At 36.2% G+C, this 21,295-nt stretch overlaps 1 protein-coding gene across 1 annotated transcript; it reads left to right on the forward strand.

The window, feature by feature from the left end:
- The first annotated feature begins 19,137 nt into the window (after positions 1–19,137).
- Positions 19,138–21,295, forward strand: LOC106627495 (chitinase-like protein Idgf1). Its single transcript, XM_014247632.3, has 3 exons — positions 19,138–19,372; positions 19,447–19,998; positions 20,562–21,295. Exons 1-3 carry the CDS (start codon positions 19,258–19,260, stop codon positions 21,212–21,214), a joined length of 1,320 nt encoding a protein of 439 aa, XP_014103107.2. The 5' UTR covers positions 19,138–19,257; the 3' UTR covers positions 21,215–21,295.

A 21,295-nucleotide genomic window follows, 5' to 3' on the forward strand; every position in this document is an offset into this window, starting at 1 on the left:
TGAAACAAAATATATTTTTATCCACAAATTCTCGACTATTGTTTGTATGTACTTAATACCACGGTTTTATAGTCTTTTAAAAAAGTGTTTCTCTTTTTATCTGCAAAATAATAAAAAATATAGTCACAGAGGCTCATTTTTGAAGGATATGATGTGAGAATTCCGGTTTGTTTTAATATACACATAATGGACTCATTTTATATGGACAGTTTGAGAGCAAGGTAAACCATGTAAACTCTTTATAGGATCCTTGTAATATTTGATTAAACTGCAGAAAGTTTTACAAACTTAGTAAAATTCAGTTGGAATAACACTCGAATCTCGGATCAGTGGTATGTAGATGGCATGATATTTCAGCTATAATGCTCAATGGAAGCAGTTTATAATGCCGTGACTTAGGTGAGCAATAGTTCGCATATTGATTATGGCTGCTGAAGGTTCTAGACTTCAAGTCTCTCTAACTTCTGATTCTGAAGTAAGACACAATTAGTGTTTTTATGAATCCAATTTTAATCCCTTAGATAAAGCCAACTACTCGCGATCTACATCAACAACTGCCGTCTGAAAGCTTCATTCCTAATTAAGTGAAAGCTGCAAAGTTCTATAACTTCCAAGTGGTTTTTGACGTCCTGATTTGAGGTGAAGGTTCTCCCATCCAAAATATTTTGTAGAGACCGGAAGAAGTAATAATGCCAAGTCTGAAGAATATGGTGGATATGACAGCATATTACAGTCAAGCTGCAAAAGCTTTTGACTAGTCATCAAACTTATATGAAATCTCGCATTATCCTGGTGAAACACTATTTTATTGACTAATTCTGATCTATTCTGTTTAAATGCATCACTCAACTTGTCCAGCTGATACCAATACACTTCAGAACTCGAAATTAATCTTAGACGTTTCATGTGCTTGTGAACGATTCCGTTATACAAATATAATCTTTCAGCAATCTCTCGAGTTGTTATTTGACAATTTTCATCGACCAACGACTTTATTTTATCCCCATCGGCTATAAGAGTTCTTCCACGACGTGGCGCATCCTCAGGATCGAAATTTTTGAAACGAAATTTTGCAAACCAATTTTGGCATTATTGTTTGTTCAACACGTCTTCTCCGTACACATCACATAATTTTCACCTTGCGTGAACTGATTTTTTTCCCTTTTGATAGTAAAACATTAAAATATTCTGAAAATACTGTCTTCGATCTTCCATCTTCGATAGGTCACCAAACAGAAACTATTCCAAAAAATATAAGATATTGTAATTTTTCACAAACAAGCCTTACTATATCAGCTATTTAAATATAAACCGGTAAAGCGGTTAAGTGTGAAGTTGGCTATGAAAAAATTCAATAAGATCAGCTGTTGTCATCAAAAGTAATTACTTAGTGAACGAGCCAATATTTCGATTGATTTTATGAAAGCTTTTCTTCAATACATTTGTTTTTTTTTTAGTAATGTGAACTCACATCTTCATTTGTGGTTTCTTTTGTTACAAGAAATGCATAAAAAAATCTAAGGAAATATATATCTTACTGCGCATTCTATTTGATTTTAAATGCCTAATTACTAGTCCAGAGCAGTATGAGAGCTCAACTGGTAGTAATTTCGGCTACGAAGCTTGAACGGAGACTTAATGCTGGAACTAAGTGAAGCAGGAGTCTATGGAATTCGCTCCAACCTGCCTTTGCAGCAGGACACTTCGGTGACTATTATGATGGTTGCGGCGTAACACCCAAATGTTGCAAAGCTGACCTTGTGTAAGTTAATTTGTCGTGTTACATTGTAACCGAATGCAAAGTCTAAAGTACGGCGGAGGTTTTAGATGGGCTTCGAAACCTACCAAGTTGGATGCTGTGTCTGTTCCACACTGCCATTTGGTAATATTAAAAAATAGCTTTGCATTTCTGAGGCGCTGATCAACACATTGATGTGATCCGCTGTGTTTTTGAGCGCCGCGCGGTAAAACTCTCGTCAGCAAATACCCACGTTAAACATACCGGACGTTGTGAAGAGCGTCAGTTCACTCCCGGCTATAACATTGCGCTCCGATACAAGATAACGTGAACCCGTTGGTAATAATGAAGAAATAATTATTTGATCTCACTTATTCTGTTACATGTTTTTATTTATTGAATTTTGATAATTTAAAAATTTTTAAATAAGGTGGCAAGGCTGAATTTAAACACACTTTTTTTTCTAGGTACAATATTTCTCGAACCTGCCGCATTTATACCGCTGGTAAGTTCATAACATCAATTTGAATTTTACTACAATATAAATATACATACATATATACACTAACAGACGGTATATACTGATGAGCTCGTAGCTATCTAATTACCTCAATTATTATAGTAATTACATTAAGTATCATTGCTATTTTTATGCCATTGATTAACAAAACAAACACAATAAATACAAAAGCTAACGGCAAAAAGGCGCCAAAGCACCCTAACTCTGTGGCAACGCTGCAACAATAGAACCAACAATGTGCTGAATTAATAATAAGCAAGAACAAGAGCAGAGTAGAAAAAATTCAGTATCGCATACCGAAAACCACAAAGTAGATATTGATTTTCAAATCGATGCTACAAGACAAGTGACTGCCAGCAGGCTAATGTTACTTTTTCCTGGGAGGACGACAACATTTGGAACCGCAGACAGGCGCAAAAAAGCATATATATAACTATACATATATATGTGTGTGTGTGTATTGGTTTATGTTGAGCGCCATAAGCGACACTTAAGCAGACAAAATCATAACAACAATGCAGCACATGTGGCGACAAAAGCTAACAAGTGCGGCCAGCAGCTACAACATGGCCAAGAAAAAGCCACAGTTCACACACACACGCAGGCATACAAATTAAAAATCGACAACGTTCCAATGCGGGCGAAAAACGCGCCAAAGTACATACTTAGCTTTATGTATATATGTATGTGTACCGACACACACACACACACACTAACACATTTGCAGCAAAGTGTGCGCCAATGTAATTTGATGCCACTGCTGCCGCCACCAACGTCGGTTGTGCTCTTCGAGAGGGACTTAAATTGAGCAGAAAACCATGGGGCGCCAGCTCGACAGCCAGCTATCCACCAGCCACTAGCTGGCCGGCGAAGTCATTTGAGGCAGCCCGTGTTGCGAACTGTGCGGTTTTTGGTTTTTACCAACCGGACTTTACTGACCAACAAGTTGGTGGTGTTGTTGTTTTTATTACTTTTTGCCTCTGCGCCTGCTCCTGTTGCTGCTACCTGCTTTTAAAAGCTGCTGCTGCTTCTTCTTCTCCATTGTCGCAATTTCTTTTCGCTGCTGCTTCTGCTTCCTCTGCTTCTTTCTTCTGCTCCGTTTTCTGTGTATTGTATTTTGACACTTGCTGTCTTAGAATAAACAACAGTTATTTTGTGACCATAATGAATATGAGTAGCCGAGTGAAGGTCAAATGTATTGTGTATACGCATACATACTCGCACATGGTAATGAAGAGCGCTACAGGAAAGGCAGCACTACCACATGTAGGAAGATTCTCGCAATTGAATATAACCAAAAAGCCAGTTACAACAACAGGCTGTAGACTTTGGCGCCAGAAATACAACGTGCCATTTCCTGGCCGTATTTTCTGTTTCAGTTCCTCCTCTTCGGAGAGTCGAAAAAACCGTTATACATGTGTTATTTAATACCTTTCAAGCAATAAACTCGAACAAATATTAATGAATAAGCTTTAATTTGTACTTACATACATGCATAATCATATGCTTATGTACATATATGTGTGTATATAAGAAATGTTCATATAAAAGAAGACGCGTGGGGTTTTGCTAAAGATATTCGTATATTTGAATTTTGGTCCGCAGTATTCATCATACCTATATACCTAAATACCTTTTTAAATTAATTAATCAAGCTCTAAGTTTTTGGGGGTCTGTAACTGCGGTTTTATTCTAAACGAGGACCTTATTGCATAAATGAAAAATATTGTATAGTTTTGAGAAAAAATTTTGAATTTTCAAAAAATCTATATTTTTTCGCTTAAACTATGCTTTATAGTTATAAAAATAAGTTTCAAGTTGATTTGTAGCCAGGGACTTTGAACGTATATAGGTAGTAAGCCCACCTCCGGCTCAGCTTTAGTTAATGTTATATAACGGTAAACACGTTTTTCTCAAAACTACTTTTTTCCAATTGGCGCGACAAATAACCTTAAAAATCCGATTCGAAAAACGAGTTAAACATTTGAGATTATCTTTAGAAGAAGATTACGCATAAAAGTACGTGGGAAAATTTCGATTGATTAAATTTTTTTTCGTTTATGGCCAGTATATTACGAAATTATTGATTAATATTTTATTTTTCTGTTCAAAATCCAATTCAAAAATATTTTGTTTTTGTTATAATCGGACACATATGTTTATCATGTGCTTGCATTAGGAGTCAGTTTCGATTAGTAGTTTGTTTTTGACCACAGAAAAGTTAATCATGAAACATAAGTCGGCGCACCGTCTTGTTGAAAAGAGAGAATGTCCGTGTCGATAACATCAATTTCCTGAAAAAAAGCAAGTCAGCATTGAGTTATAAAGCTCACTATTGATGGTAACGGCATTCCTTGCCTCATTTCGAAGGAATTAAAGCCAGATGATGTCGCCATGATGAAATGGCAAACCTTACGGAACACACTGAGAAAATTTGACACAAATCCGTAAACAATACGGACAGACGCGCTGTCAAAGTCACGTCATCCCTTTTGCTAAACGCCGTATCACTGCCGTCTAAAATTCTGATAGATACGTGATTGTGCTTCGCCTACTGTTAGTTTTTTTTTTCCATTCTAATGTTAGACAAACGGAGCGTTCTAAGAAATTAAATATTTCTCTGAACACTTGTTAAATTTTAAAAGACGCTTTTTGGTGACAGAACTTCGGTAAGTTTTCTAAACTTTTGAGAAATCGTTGTTGTACTACTCACCACTTTTAAATCAACAAACAGCACTTAAAACGTGAGGTCCCTCTAAAGCACTATAAAGGAAAAGGGAATTGAATTTCCCTCTTTCAGATTTTTTAAACATGTTTCTGAGTACATAATTTTTTTTTTATAATGCCGTTTTATAATGTCGTTTTGTCAAAATACCTGCTACCCCGCCAATCTTTGTATTTACCTTTATCAAGAGGATCTTGAAGGGCGACGTTGATTCTAAGATGTTGCACTATCCGAAACCACGAGATCTTAATCTGCATAAGAGTTGTTAATAAAGAACGGAGGTCTTTAGCCTTACATAAATTTTTTTCACAAAATAACGGTTTTGCAAGCATATTATAAGTGTTTAGCCAAAAAAAATATCAGTGGAGCGTTAAAAAAAAAAATTCCGCAATTGGCCGCAGTTTACTACAAATTGTTATTATTACCTATGGACCGAGAATTGTCCAATCTTTTAAATGGAAAATAACCATATCATCTGTCAAATATCTGGCTAAACTTGAGACAAAAATTAAGTGTGACATTCTAATTCTACAACTATGTATATCCCATTGTAGTTTGCTCTTGTTTCATTTCTTTGTAAATCCATTTTCCAAAAGCGTTAAGTTCGAGACTACTGAAACAAAATCATGCAATGAGGCCAGGCATGACTCTAACCACTCATCTAACATTTCTCTCCCTATGGTCCCACTCTGTCGAAACAGCACATTTTCTGGGTCTATCGTTAGATGATTTCGTTGACAACCAACCTGAACGTTACCACCTAAGCAGGGACTAGATAACCGCTACAACAACAAAAACAACAGCAGACTACTGAAAATTTAACCAATTTACACTTCCTCTTTATGTGATCGGTTGAGCTCAAGTATTTGTTACATGAAATAAGAAAGATAAAGAGCAGAGGTTTTGGGAGTTAAAATTCATCTTAAATTTAGTCTAACTGTAGCATTTTGAAGCTCTATCGTGAAGACAAAGTAGTATTCAATACTAAACGAATTTCAAAAATGCAACATAGTTCCAACACTTTGTAGAGTAAGTATACTAGATTAAAGAGACGCTTCATTAAAAAATGTTTATTAAAATATTATTATAAAATATTTGTATTTATATCTTTTTAAAAAAAATTATATTTTTTTCTATCCCCAACTTTATGGGCTCAATAAGAAATACAAAATGTGTAAAAATTAATTTTTTACAAACACTACAGCGTCAAAGCTTAAAAGAAGGCAAACATCTTATCTCGTTAAGACAGCGATGTTTTTTGTACACTTAAACTTGAGCACAGAAGAAACAGCCGTTGATGTATAATTGTCTGTGGCATCAGCAAACTTCATTAAGGCACCGGTGGAAATTCATTTGAAAAACGCAAAGTTTTCCTTTTGAAGCTCAAGCGTGTGTTTTTTTTTGTGGCTAAATAAAAGTAAAAATACCAAAAAAAAAATTACATTAAATAAAAAACGTTAATGAACAAAAAATATTTTTCCTGTTTAATTCACTTAATGAATAAAAAGCAATTGCAAGGGAAAGCCACCTGTCACCCGGCTAAGCACAGCACTGGAAGAATGGTAGAAGCAGCAAGCCAGCCACCTTTTAAAACTTATTACCGCTAGCAGCTTACGAACCAACCAAGCACTCGTCCATCAATCCACTTGTCCATACAATCAACACACGCCCAAACGTACATCTCAACCACGCTTGCAGCCCCTCATCCATCTATTTGTCATTCCGCTGTCCATCCAAGCGTCTATTCAATCATCCATCATCGTGTACGCGAAATTAATTTTTTTCTCTCTCAGCTCATAAGTACAGCGCGCAGTTCATGAAGTAACAGTAAAGCGCTTTCTTGCTAGTTATCCGAAAGTCCTTGCTGTTTTAATTTAAATTTCTTTCTTTATTTTTGGTGTTTTTTTTTCTAATTTTTTCAATGCTTTGTTTTTACGCTTTGATACCTGCTTTTTAGTTCATTTTGCTTACGCTTTGCGTTTCCCACCCTCTTCCTGCATACACCCTCACTTCATAAAACACATTAGCGCCCACAGCCCACAGTCGGGTTTCCGGTTTCCTGGCTTGTTGCGTGGCTGTCTGTCGTCCGCCCGAAAATTTGGTCGCTTCGTTTGACATTGTCCACAATTGATAATTTGATATTCTCGCTCATTTTGACTGTTGTTCAGCGTAATTTTTATGCGCTTTGTAATCGTTTGTTGTTTGTTGCTCCTTTATTTGCATGTCCTTTTATGCCTTTATAACATTAGTTTGGCGTCGCAGCACGCGCTTCTGTCAATATTCATTTCTCCTTGTTGCACTGCTTAAGTTTCCTTTTTTTATCTTGGCATTTTTGTGCCGCATTTTCGGCGTTGAATTGGTTTTTTCTGCGGCCAAGGTAAATAAATGTCATTATGAATTTGTAATTGTCGCACTGAACGCTGCGAAGGAATTAATTATATTAGTTTTCCTCATTTCGGTGAGCTTTGTAATCTTACCTAAGAGAAGTGAGTCATATTCCTTTAGCTCTTATTTTATTAATGTGAAAGAAGATATATAAAAGCTATGTGAATTTTTCGCAATTTTTTGGGTAATCTTCTCAACATTTATTTTTGTAATAATATTAGACCTGAGATGATAACGCTATTCGCTAAGATTGTTAACTAGAGCGCTCAGCGGTTGGATTAGTACTCTTATAGATTTATCACTCGCATCCATTTCTCTTACCATGTTCACCTTAAGAGTTGACGTATATCCTTGTTAGCTCTTAGAAAGAGATCTTCCGGTGAACGCTAAACTTCAGTTTTTCATTGTATTAAAGCTATTGGGACATATTTATAGTCCGCTATATAAATAACAGTTCTACCGTTTGCAGTTTGGGGCGTGGATTCTTCATATTCACTGGGTATCTTACTGTTGTCTCATTTCTGGGAAATGGGTTAACGTTTTTTTCATAACTTTGGAATGCTTTGGACGTCAATGAAAATCCATTCTGGAACCTGTTGAACGTCACCGCACTGATTTGGAATCTTTCCTTGCTTCCCAATGAGTCGTTTTTTCTTCCATGCTACGCCTTTTTCTAAACAAAGGCGATTATTGCAATTTTAGAACCATAGATTCTTTCCTTACTTAACGTGACCCTAAAACAACTAAGCAAGATTTCGACTTCGTGAAGTATGTAACCTTTTGATAGATGAACTCTAACGGTTCTTATGTGTGGTGCGGGCACAATCCAATAAATTTTTAAATAATCTTCACCAAATTCAAGCGTGGTACTTAGCAAACCTAATCTCCTCTGAGCTGCTTTCGATTTCTTTTGCTATGGACGAATTCTTAGCCAGATTCGACCAATAAGAGGGGAATAATGTTCCATCGGGACAATACCAGAAAAAACACGTCGATAGTGACTCGCGAGAAGCTGTTTAGCAGGTTCTTACACATCCACCTAATTGTCCGGTTCTAGCCCTAAATGACTGCTACCTGTTCCTGTCTACGGCGAATAATTTTGCTGTTGAAAAATACGCCTCAAAAGAAGCTTGTGAAAATCGAATGTCTCAGGTTTTTCTAATTAGTAAAGAGAAATATTGTGAGAGTGGCATTATGAAATAACCTTCAAAATGGCAAAAAATTACCAAACAAAACGTTACATATGTGACAATCATCTCAGATCATTCTAACTATGCTAAATCAAACCTTCAATTTTACACAAAAATATTGGATTTCTTTTTGCTAGACCTAATGTTACCAAATAATATAGTAGGTTAGTAGAAAGGTAAGTAATATTACGCAGCATTTCCACCTGCAATCAAAACTCTGCTTCAAATACAGCGCAGTCTTATTCTTCGCATTAGTCGGTTAAATAATAAAGCGCTACTGATGCGGAAGTAATATTTTTGATAAAAGTAAAAAAACAAAAATCGCAGACAAACTTCTTGCAACACCCCTAATCCTAGCCAAAATGCCGCCACCTTGCCACCACCACCAGATAAGTAGACAAAAAACACACACAAATTTACTTGACATACTTTCTCTAATGTAAATAATATTGCATTACAATAATAACAACAAAGCAAAACTATAGCAAATAAAATATAATGGAAATGGGAAGCAAGAATAATAGTGACAAACAAAAGCGCTGACGTTGACAAGCTATTAATATGTACAACAACAATAACAACAAACATATTAGGAGACAATAGTGTATCTTCACATGTGAAAGCATATCCTTCAACATAAACACATATCCTCACACATACATACATACATAGATATCTATTGTAGAGAAGAAGGCGAGTGAAAGCGTGTTGGTTAGAGAGCGGGAAGAAAAGAATGAGAAATCTGTAAAACACTAATCTGATGCCTTTCAACGCAAAACTAAACAAGGCTTCGATATGAATCAGGACATGCGAATATATATGATATATATATGTGTATATATACCTACATATAATACGCTTTGAGTTTGTGTGTATGTGTGTTTGTTGCGTGCGCCTGAGTATGTGCAGATTGTAGATACAACAGCCGCCTCTGACACAGTGATTACACGCTTCGACGCCATCGCTGCTGATGCATTTCGAGTACCAAATACACGCCAGTGTACGAATATCAACTCTCGCAGCATCGGTGTGTTAATCCAGCTGGTGTGTCGTGTAATCATCACGCAGAGTGGGCGAGTTGTTGCAGACACAAAGCTAGGTTCATTGTTTGCTGAAGCATTATAAAGCCGATATATGCATATGTATACATACAGATACGAGGGTGATCTGATTATGACTCAGTCACACTACTACGCTCTAACGCCACCTCAAGCCTGAGATCACTTCCCAGCAATATTTGAAGTTTCTGTAACGTTTTGTGAACGATAACTGACCGATCGACGAAACATGGTTACACCAAAACAAATCAGAGATCGAGTAACAGTCAAAACAGTGCACTTTACCCGATAAACTTGCTACGAAAAAGGCGGGCACAGTCCTACCTGTCCGAAAGGACTTAGCCTCAGCACTACAGATAACAACCTCCACCGTTAGATCACTTCCCATCAGAGTTTAACTCCGTTAAAAATATTTCGAAGTACCTTTTCCGCGTGGTTGACGAAAAATGGATCCACTGACGCACACCAGAGACCAAGTAACAATCGAAACAATGGACTTTTCCCGATGAAATTACTCCGAAGACGGCGACAACTGTCCTACCGTGCGAAAAAGGTATGGCAACCGTTTCCCGGGATTCACAAAATATGATCTATATTGAAAACGGTCAGAGCGCTGTGACTACGACGCCGAATATCATAAAAAAACGGACCAATTTAGTGAAAAAAAGTGTTCTTCCTCCTTCACCACGGCCAAATTAGCCGAATTAGGCCAGGAACTGTTGTCTCAACCACCGTGTTCTACTTTTAAGACCTCCAGAAACGTACGTGTATATTTCAGACGGATTAAAGACATTAGAGAAATCTTGGTTCAAGTATATCCAGCCAAGAAAAAATCGAGAAATAATTCGATAATTTTTTTTTCAAAACTTTCGTTTTTCTTTTGTCGGCCTTATAATTATTGGGCCACCCTCGTATGTACCATACGTATGTAAGTACTTTCACCTATTGTAGCCCCTGATTATGGGCATTTTGCTGTATAATTGGTCGTGTCACATTCTTCAACTTTCTTGCATTCTTTCATACTTTTGTCCTTACACCACTCTCACATGCTTCTGCTCTTGTTGCTTAACCTAACTTTTGATTTATTTTGTATGTGTTGTTGCCTTGTTGTTGTGCATTGTTATTGCTATTGTTATCTTGTAAGTAGTGGGAAAATTATTGTCAACAAGCCTTGCTGGAATTAGTGAATTTGTTTCTTTGCGCTCTCAAAAAAAAAAAACTAAATCCTCATAAGTAATGTGGGACATTTTGAGGCACAAAAAAAAAATCTTACAACAATACTCGTATATACCGGCAGTTTTCTTTAATAAAACAGCAAAAAATTTTTTATGAATTATTGCAAAATAATTGGGTGCCTAAAAGTATGGTGCAATACATTACCGTAATCCATGTGTTGCCATTACTATTTATTTTCCCTTTTATACATTTCAAGGGTTGGAAAATTTAATGCGTCATTGGATTTTTGAGTTGGAGACACTTAAGTAAAAATATTTATGTACATAATGCTGCAGAGGTGCTTGGAGCTGGCGTCTTGATAGTTAGAGAGGAGTACTAGAGTGATGTTAGCGAAAGGGTACATTGTTCGATTGATAAGAAGAACTCTTTCACTGCCCAGTCCGCTGAGGTTCGAAGCTTTCGGGTCAGAATGTAAAACTTTAAACTCATTTTTCACAAAATTTCATTTTTCAATTCGGGTGATATGGTACTCAGAGACTGCCGCACGTATCTAATAACAATTTTAATACTAGCCTCTCTGTAACAATACCTAGTAAACTACTTACGATTATTTGTTCTTACTACAACTTTTATAGATATAGTTTACTGCTAATTTTTTTACAAGTAGATTAAGTCCCGTCTTTTTACTTTATATACTCAAATATTTTTAATAAAGTGAGAATTTCTCAACTATCTCCAGAATTATTTGTCAAAACTAAGTCTTTTTGGCCTAAACCTAAGGTCCCCAGCTCCTTCAGACTTATATTAATATTTGTTTGGCGATGATGTCGTTCGATTGTCATATTCCTTATACCGTAATTCTACTATTTATTATTCTATCTCAGTAATTTTCGGATAAACGTATGATAAAGATAACGAAAATACCGGTATTATAACGGTTATATATAAGAATCAAAAAATTCTGACTCTCATTTTCTGAGACTGATCATCGAAGCAAAGGTCACGAAGAATCACACTGTTCCCTCAATAGTCGGGTCTAAGTAATCGTAACGAACGCGGATTTTTATCCGTTGTATATATTGTAAGGTCGGCATCATTTCTCGAAATTACTTCAGCAAAGTTTTCTGCCGCTACTACAACAACAACAAAGATCACACTTGAACAGCTGTGAGCGCTTGTCCTTTGCAATGCCTAAACTATTAGATATGGAGCAAAAGACACTTACAACGATGGAGCGCTTTCAGCCTATCACAAACTTCATAAGGACTAATATCAATGCCAGCAAATTCACGATGTTCGTTTCGGTATGTCTCAAACTCATTTTGGCACAAACTTGACAGTAGAGGAAAATGTGCCTAGGTAGATTGTACCTCCGTCCTAGGCACACTAGCCTTACCGGATGTGTGTCCATTGGGCAATATTCACTAAGAAGTCCTACAACTGCTCTGAGATGAATATAGCCAGAGAGATATTACAGCTCAACAAGAGCTGGTTGTTGATCAGCGTTTAGCAGGCTCAGACCTCAAGCGGGTTCCATAGATCCAGCGCTAGAATACAATAGGACAAAGGATTACTCCCAATCTGATAAAACTAGTGAAATGGTGTCTCCTCGAGCAAGTTCATCGACTTTGCAATTGACGGCGATTTCGCTAGATTTGAAAATGAGGTATGCACTGCGACTTAGGGTCTATTGTGCCCTCCATGCGATTTCGCTAAGACTAGTCATCCAAATAAGTCGATCGGATAACTAAGTAGCTTAATGCTATTGATAAAGAGATCCGACACTCCTTAACACAGTATGAGCGGATTAAGAATCGCTGTGAAGAGTGAAGCTTTACTTAGTTTTACTCTATATAATTATTTCCATGAAAGTCGCATACATATATCAACTATTCCTCTACTTGGGCAGAGTCTAAGTTCTAAGTCAAATCGCTATATTTTTATCATAATTATTATGGATTCACTATTTTCTCCTCAATTGAAGTAGACTCAAGGGCTTTGTATTTACTTGGAGTTCTCTTCTTGACATTGTCAGGTAAATAATAATAATGATTTTAATTTCTATTGCTTTTTTTTATCAAGAATAGGACCTGAAATTATTAAATTTCTCTTCTCTTGGGACTCCCGAGCAACTTTCCTTTCCCGACGATTCCTGTCATTGTCTTTAGCTTAACAGTAAGCGATAACAGATAACGGTAACATAATTTAATTAAGAAAATCATAATTGCAGCAAAAATTACCACCGAGGGCACTTTGATGTTGGTAATTTCACCGCTCACTCCTCTCCCCCTCAACAAGCTTGTGCTCTCTAATGCATTTGAAACTTTAGCCGACTGTTTTGTACTCCTACAGCAAGCTACGATATTAGCAACAACAACTTCAAACAATACTTACAATAAATAATTAAAGTTTTCCTTTTGCTCATCATTACAATAGCCTGGCGATAACCTAATTACAAATATATACAACCACAACAAAAGGTGTATTGCGGAATATTGACAGTTTGAAAGGAGTAGATGGAGGTGCGCGAGGTCCATTTGGTAACTTAAACCAACTGCGCTCCGAACACCATTTATGCGGCATTAAATGCATATTTTGTTGCGTGTATACGAATCATAATAAGTTCAAAACAATATTTCACTAAACCTTAGATCCCTTACGCCTTACCCCTTCTAAATGAGTTTTTCCAACTTTTCGCAACCAGAGCTGGTGGCGCGCGCTAACTGTAACCCGATGAAGTGCTGGTTTCATTCCTCCCCAGTTGCTACGATTACATTGCCATTGTGTCTAATAACCATTCAAGTATCTAAACAAATTCCTCGCAGGAGTTATTATCCTTGTCGATGGCACTCATTTACTGTTAGCCAAAAAGGGCATAGTACAAATGTACACCGCACGGAGTTGTCGGTGGTGGGAGTGGTTGGCGTCGCGTGTGCTCAGGTGTATTTGATTTCCATCTAAGACTTTTAAAATACTTTTTCAAGATGCATAATAATTCGTGGCACTCGTGCGGGCAGTAATTAAAATTTACAAAAACAAATCCAGCAATAAGTGCACATACCTTTCGTTTGACTTAATGAAAATGTGAATATTTTTAGATGGTTTCGAAAATATAAGCAAAATATTTTTTTTTGTAATATTTCCATATTAATTGTTGTTCTGTGCTGTGGCAGCGGCAAGAAGCTGGGTGTATATTTTTAATTAAGATTTGCCTCCGGTATTTCTTTCTAATTTCCTCAAGTTCGAATTATGCTTCAAATTAATTCACAAAAGTTCAAGAAAGTACCCACACGAGTAGGTTTCTTAAGCTCGCCTTAACCTTACGAAGTTCAAATATTAATTCACTAAGTTTTAAGGTTTACGAAAAAACGCCTTACATCTTATATCGTTTCGGTTCACTTCTGACAAATGGTCAACAAATAAAAAAAAAATGCTTCTAATAACTATAAGAAAAGCTGTTAACTTCAGTTGTACCAAAGCTAAAATATCATTCACAGGTGCATTTCTTATAGCATAAAGGGGTATAAAAAGGTCTTTATTTCGATATTGATCGGTCAATTTGTATGATAGCTGTATGCTATAGTGGTCCGATCTTAAAAATTTATTCAGCGAGTGTGCACACCGAAGACGAAATTATTGCCTGAGTTGGAGGATGTTGATGTGGACGACCTTTGGTTCCAACATCATGCCATACAGCCAACGACACAATTAATTTGTTAAAGAAAACTTTTTCGCGTGGTCTCCAATATTGTGCGATTAACCACCGCTGGACTACTTTTTTGGGGCTATGTGAAGTCGCTTGTTTACACAGATAATCCAGAGAGGATTAACGAATTGGAATATAATATAATATTACACGTCCGAAATTGGAATTTATTCGATCTAGTCGAGGCAGTCACTTGCTCAAAATCATTTTTAAAACATAATGGCAAACCCTTATTTTTATAATAGCAAAATACTTGGCCATAACATTAAATTATATTCGATTTATTTATACATTGACATATATATATTTTCTAAACCTGATGGTAAAACTAACAACGATAAAAAAAATAATTATTTATTTGCATATTCGTTGTTTTACGTGTATTTTTGGCAACTTTTTCCAAGAGAATGGAGCTATTGTTAACAGAGTTAATGTTGGATCCAAGATAAATCAAAAATACGTTTTCAAAATCGTGCACGTCTTTACCTTGCCCGATATCTGAAACCTCATGCATATTAATATGAACCTCAATTCATTCAATCCATTTGGAATACACAGAATGAATGAAAGTCATCTTTCATCTGAAATCAAGTCTCTCACTAGTTTGAATATCATTTTCAAGTAGCAACAATGATCGCAAATAAATGCTAGTCCTACATTATTATTATAGGTGAATTATTTAAATTCAGAGAGAATTTTTTCGTGATAATAGTGTGCCTTTGAATCAAAACTGGGTAAAATTGCGATAATACTTACATTAGCTCCCATACACCTAATACAAAGATTTTCGAACTTCCAATTGACTTAATACCATATATATCAACATATATATATATATATATATAACAGAGAGCGTCTATCTCTAATAACATTGTGTCCTTGCGCCTAAAATGGATAAAATCGGGCCAATACTACGCCTAGCCCTAGTCCTTGTACTTGCAAATATAAATTCGAAGATGCTAAAGTTGGAAAAAATTAAAAAGTCAACGATATCTGGGTATAATATATCTTTACCACAAAACTAAGATTATTCGGTGGAAGCCGTTATTTGATTATCGTTATTAATTAATTATTAGACACTTCAATTGCTCAAGCCTTAGCCTAGTGGCGTATCGAACAAACAGCTGGTATAAATCAAATGAAGTTGGAAATTAAATAGAAAGCAGACGTTTACTATACTCTATATATATTATATTCCCTCTCTTATATCAAATTTGGCTGGATTCCTTTGTTATTGCTTTGAATACACATTTTTGATCAGGAGTTGTGTTCAAAGTTATTGGGTATTGAACATATTATATATGAAATAGTAGACGTTGCAAACAATGACTAAATCTGATTCTGATTTATGAAAATTTTTAATTATATTCCTATTAAATTTATATGAAATAGTAGACGTTGCAAACAATGACTAAATCTGATTCTGATTTATGAAAATTTTTAATTATATTCCTATTAAATTTAAATCTGTATTATGTCATTACTATTTTTTTAGAGTGTTATTAAAAACAAATAATTTAGCTAAGGTCAATAAAAATAATTTAAAATGATATGTCATATGTAATAATTAGGTCTGAGTCACTATTTGTATGATTACAATTTTATTCAAAAACATTTCCTGTAATGATTTTCACTATAATTTGACGAAAACACTGCGAATACACTATAACTCGCATGGGTTTACAACCTTAGCCCTCGGACCATATCTCAGTTAAAATCACAGTCTTTTCAAATGCCGTATACATGTATGTATATTCACTATTGAAAATAAAATTTAAAAAAAAAATTTGTTTAGTATAAATCAAGAAACACTTTCTGATAACAACAAATAATGATGCGCTACAACTATTTCTTCTAATTGCCCTGTTACTGACAAATTACAACAGTAGTGAGCAGAAAATTAGTCACTTACTAATAAATTGACTTTATTTGCAAATTGTTATACACTTTCATACTCTGGCAACATATTGCTACATAATATAATAGCATTTTTTTATCTAACTAATCAAGATAGAGCATCACCTTTTGGTCGCTACAGCTCCTTGTGAGCTCTGGAATGCTACACATGTGACCTCCAAACATCTCATTCATTTACGGTTTCCTTCCTAGCTTTCTCATGTCTTCCTCGAGTTCGTCAATCCATCTTTATAGCGATCTTCCCATTGCTTCATTAGTGAATGCTGTGTCCTCTTTAATTTTCTTCCCCGCTCTCTTGTTGTCCATTCTCGTTACATCACCGAACCTTCTTAGTCGTTGCGCTTTGATAAATCGTATAATATTTTCTCCTTAAATAAGTTGGTCTAGCTCATGGTTCCACTATATACGCCACTCGTCATTATCATTTAATGCTCCAAAGATTTTCTTTGGATTTTTCTATCGAAGATTTGTAGTTTGATTTTGTCCTTTTCGAGTAGCGTCCATTATTTTGTTCCGTAGCACAGTAATAATCGAATGGCATTGTACAGGCCCAGTTTATATCGCTTATTGAGTAGTTTTGATTTGAACTATTTGATTAGGGACTCGTCTGACTTATTGGCGGCTTTTATTATTTCTGCGATACTGAAGCTTGTTAAGTAATCGCTACTGAGTTCAAAGCCCAACATCAAGATGGATATAGAACTCTACTCCTTGGCAGCTTATTACACATTAGGTGTAACCGGTACTGTTAGAATCATTCGAATTGCAAGAATTTTTCAAGGCACAAATTTCTCGACATCTTCTAAGTTTTAATATTTGATTTTTCGATTTGAGCGCATAACATTGTCATTAAGATTGCTGAAATTGATCACTTCATATGGAATATTCTCGAAGGCTTTAACGAATACTATTTCTAATGCAATGACGTATAATTCATTCATAAAATAAATAATGAGATTAAGAATAAGTACACACGTATATAGCTATATAGCATCAAATTCAGAAGTTAGCCTACACGTTTATAGGTATAAACAGGTTCGTATATATATTTTTTTGAAGGAGGGTTGCAGTTATCAGCGGACCGTTAAGGTTATTTATTGCGAGCGTGGTCCAATAGCTATAATATTTTATTATATTTACTACTTATATATAGTCCCCATTCAACTCGATACACGCAACCAGCGATGATCCAACTTCTTTAACCCATCTGAAAAGGCGTTATGGAGGTCCTTATTCTACCTAAAATTAGTTCTCTCTATTTTAATTTTAAATTTTAGAAACAAAACGAAGTCACACGGACCAAATTTGAATAATACCTTGAATGGGACAAAACTTCGTAGTCTAGTCCGACTAATTTCATCGTGGCGACAGCGGAGGTACGGGCAGATGCACTGTTTTGGTTAAGGAGTATTTTTTATATAAGGCGGTTTTTTTGAAATTCGGCATAATAAGCCCTGTGTCTTGAAAGTCGTTCAAGTAATTTGTAACGGTCGAAAAGTAACATTATACAGCGCAATTTCCCCTTCCAAAATCAAGAATCGAATTGATTTCATATTTTTATACATCTTGATACAAAGCGTTTACTTGACGGTTGTTTATAACACCTAAAACTAATCGAGATAGATTTAGAGTTATATACTTATAAATGATCAGGATAACTATACGAGTTGAATTCCGAGTGACTGCCTGTCGGTCCGGGGTTGCTATTGCAGATGGGCGTAATCTCTAATAACATTTTGTCCTTGTGCCAAAAATGGATAAAATCGGACCAATACTACCCAAAGCCTCCCTATGTACCAAATATACGAATTTCAGTTCGATTCCGAAAGCATTTTTAGCTTATAGTATATCGGCCTATATATGTAAGATGTCTTAGCAAAATTAAGTGAATGCATAATATTGAATATCCTACAGGGTAATTCTGAAAATTTGTGAAATCGGTCCACGAATTTTCCTAAATTACATAAACTACAATATATATAATGATTTTTGTTATTCTAGCAGACTTTATGCTAAATCATAAAATTGCATGGAAACATGTTGCCGAATATAAGAATAATAGAATATAAGTAATGGCCAAAGTAAATGCAATCAGTGCATATCTTCCCCTAGCACCAATATACCCAAAACAATAATTTCCATCCATTTTGACGCGGTCGAAACACAAAACAAGTTCGATTCGGCAGAAATTTTGACAATCATCGCCTACGAGAATATATAATTATAGCAAATTTCCCTTTGTGATAGTGTAGTGAGGCTAAGCACTTATAGAACCACCCTTGTACATACAATATTGAGAGTTAAATCACTTCATAAAAACATGAAAATAATATCAATTGTAATTTACAAATGTACTGTGACGATTTGCATTTGTTTTTGCAAAATATTGACATAAATTAGTGCATACTTTCATATATACTGAAATACAAACTTACATATGGACTTGCTCATGAGCATCGCTAATCATGTTAATGAGCAAGAATCTGTAATTTCAAGTATTCAGTTAGTCAAAGTACAAACGTATGACGTGAGCGTTTAAAAAAACTTGAAGCTGCTTAAGTGTACTTGATTCCTCGTAGCGCTGGGCAAGTAAACGAAAACCTGATAATTTCGAATAAACAAACAGCAAATACAACAACACTATGACTTATGAGATAAGTAACTTGCGCGAAGTGCTCAGCTTTCAGCACGACGCTGCTTAACTACTGGCGCGTAGTTTGACTTCGAAAATCGCAATCAGTTTCGATTGTCAAACGCTCAAGAGAAGTTTACTAAATTTCCAACAAAGTCTTAATATTTCAAAAAAAATTTCCTAAATAAAAAAATTGCGCGAATAAAAATTATGCGTTTCCTCAACGTTTTAGCTTTAATCGTCGCAGTGCTAATACCGCCCAGCGCCTTGGCTGCCGATAAGAACTTGGTATGTTTCTACGATTCAGCGAGTTATCTGCGTCAAGGTAATGCATTTTCCCTTTTTTAATTATCAATACATATTTGATTACACAATAAAATGCACGCGCTTTGCCAACAGGTTTCGCCAAATTGCTACCTACAGATCTTGAACTCGGCCTAAACTTCTGTTCACACCTTATCTACGGCTATGCTGGCCTTAAGCCGCAAACACACGAGGTCTACAGTCTCAATGTCGATCTTGATATGTTTCATTATCATGAGATTTTGTTGTTGAAGGCGAAATACCCGAAGATGAAGGTGTTTCTAAGCGTTGGCGGCGATCGTGATGTGGATGAAGCGAATCCGCTCAAGTATCTAGGTCTCTTGGAGAGTGGCAAAGAAGGGCAACAGAATTTCATTGATAGCTCTATTGCGTTGCTGAAACGTAATGGTTTTGATGGCTTAGATTTGGCCATACAATTGCCACGCAACAAACCGCGCAAGGTGCATGGTGCTGTGGGTTCTTACTGGAAGAAATTTAAGAAACTCTTCACTGGCGACTTCGTGGTGGATCCTCTGGCTAGTGAGCATAAGGAACAGTTTACGGAATTTTCAAAAAATTTACATGATGCCTTGCTGCGTTCGAATCTTTCGCTGGCATTGACCGTTTTGCCAAATGTCAATTCGACCTGTGAGTATTATCGCAAGAAAGCGTGGGTTTAAGAGTTTTCATCTGTTTTCTTATTTGTTCGAAAGCGGTAGTTAGACCAGTTTTGATAGTTACAAAGTGTCTTATTCGTAACAACTTATTGGTCATAGTTCGGTAACCCAATAAGAATAATGAGCTTCAATTGAATTTTCTACAGAAACGTTTAAGTTTGGTTTGTTGTATTTGTTGGTTTCGACTTAGAAGACTATGACCCGACTATGGCTTCAATATTTAGCTAACTCAACTTGAGTTGCGACCGTACCAGACGTACAGATCCATTCAAATCGACGTACACTGGTGTTTCTATCTAACAAGAAGTTTACATTTTCAAGTTTGAAAGCCAAGTTGAGGGTTTATTAGCGTCTTTAAAGCAGCTTCGCACTGCATTATATTCTCTTAAAAGTAAACTTGATTTCTTTGTTTGCAGTTTGCTCACCTTCAAAGTGTCAAGGGGTCTCATTTCATTTAATACGATAACTTTGGCTTCAATGCCTTTAGTAAATATATATTTTTCGCCACCCAATACTAACGTCTACTATCTACAGGGTATTTCGATGTGCCAAAAATTAAAAACAATTTCGAGTTCATCAATCTACTAGCCTTCGATTTCCTCACACCGACTCGCAATCCTGACGAAGCCGATTATACCGCACCAATCTACCCGCTTACGGAACAAAATCGTCTACCACACTACAATATCGAATACCAAGTAGACTACTGGTTGAATAATCAATGTCCCGGAGCTAAGATTAATCTCGGCATTGCGACATATGGACGTGCATGGAAATTGACACCCGATTCGGGCTTGTCAGGTGTTCCTGTTGTGGTAGAAACCGATGGACCCGCAACAGCTGGCCTACAATCACTAATACCCGGCCTGCTGAGCTGGCCTGAGATTTGCGCCAAAATGCCGAATAACGTGAATGCCAACTATCGTGGTGAGAATGCGCCGTTACGCAAAGTAACCGATTTGGAGCAGCGCTATGGCAATTATGCCTTGCGGCCGGCGGACGATAATGGTGAGCACGGCATGTGGGTGAGTTACGATGATCCGGACTTCGCAGCGATTAAGGCGAGCTATGTGCGCACGAAGGGACTGGGCGGTGTGGCGCTTTACGATTTGAGCTATGACGACTTTCGCGGCTTGTGCACGGGTCTAAAGTTTCCCATTCTGCGTGCGATTAAGCATTTCTTATAAGTTTATGTTATTAGGCTAAGTTGTATATATGTAATTCTTTATTAGTGGTTTTAGAACATTTAATAAAATACAAAAAACAAA

This window comes from Bactrocera oleae, chromosome 3, assembly GCF_042242935.1.
Source record: "Bactrocera oleae isolate idBacOlea1 chromosome 3, idBacOlea1, whole genome shotgun sequence".
Taxonomy (NCBI): domain Eukaryota; kingdom Metazoa; phylum Arthropoda; class Insecta; order Diptera; family Tephritidae; genus Bactrocera; species Bactrocera oleae.

Excerpts from the sequence above, each read along its gene's own strand:
- LOC106627495 (XM_014247632.3), top strand. The coding sequence starts at position 19,258 with ATGCGTTTCCTCAACGTTTTAGCTTTAATCGTCGCAGTGCTAATACCG. Across the intron at positions 19,373-19,446 it reads AGCGAGTTATCTGCGTCAAG|GTTTCGCCAAATTGCTACCT; the intron begins GTAATGCATTTT and ends CTTTGCCAACAG. Across the intron at positions 19,999-20,561 it reads GCCAAATGTCAATTCGACCT|GGTATTTCGATGTGCCAAAA; the intron begins GTGAGTATTATC and ends TACTATCTACAG.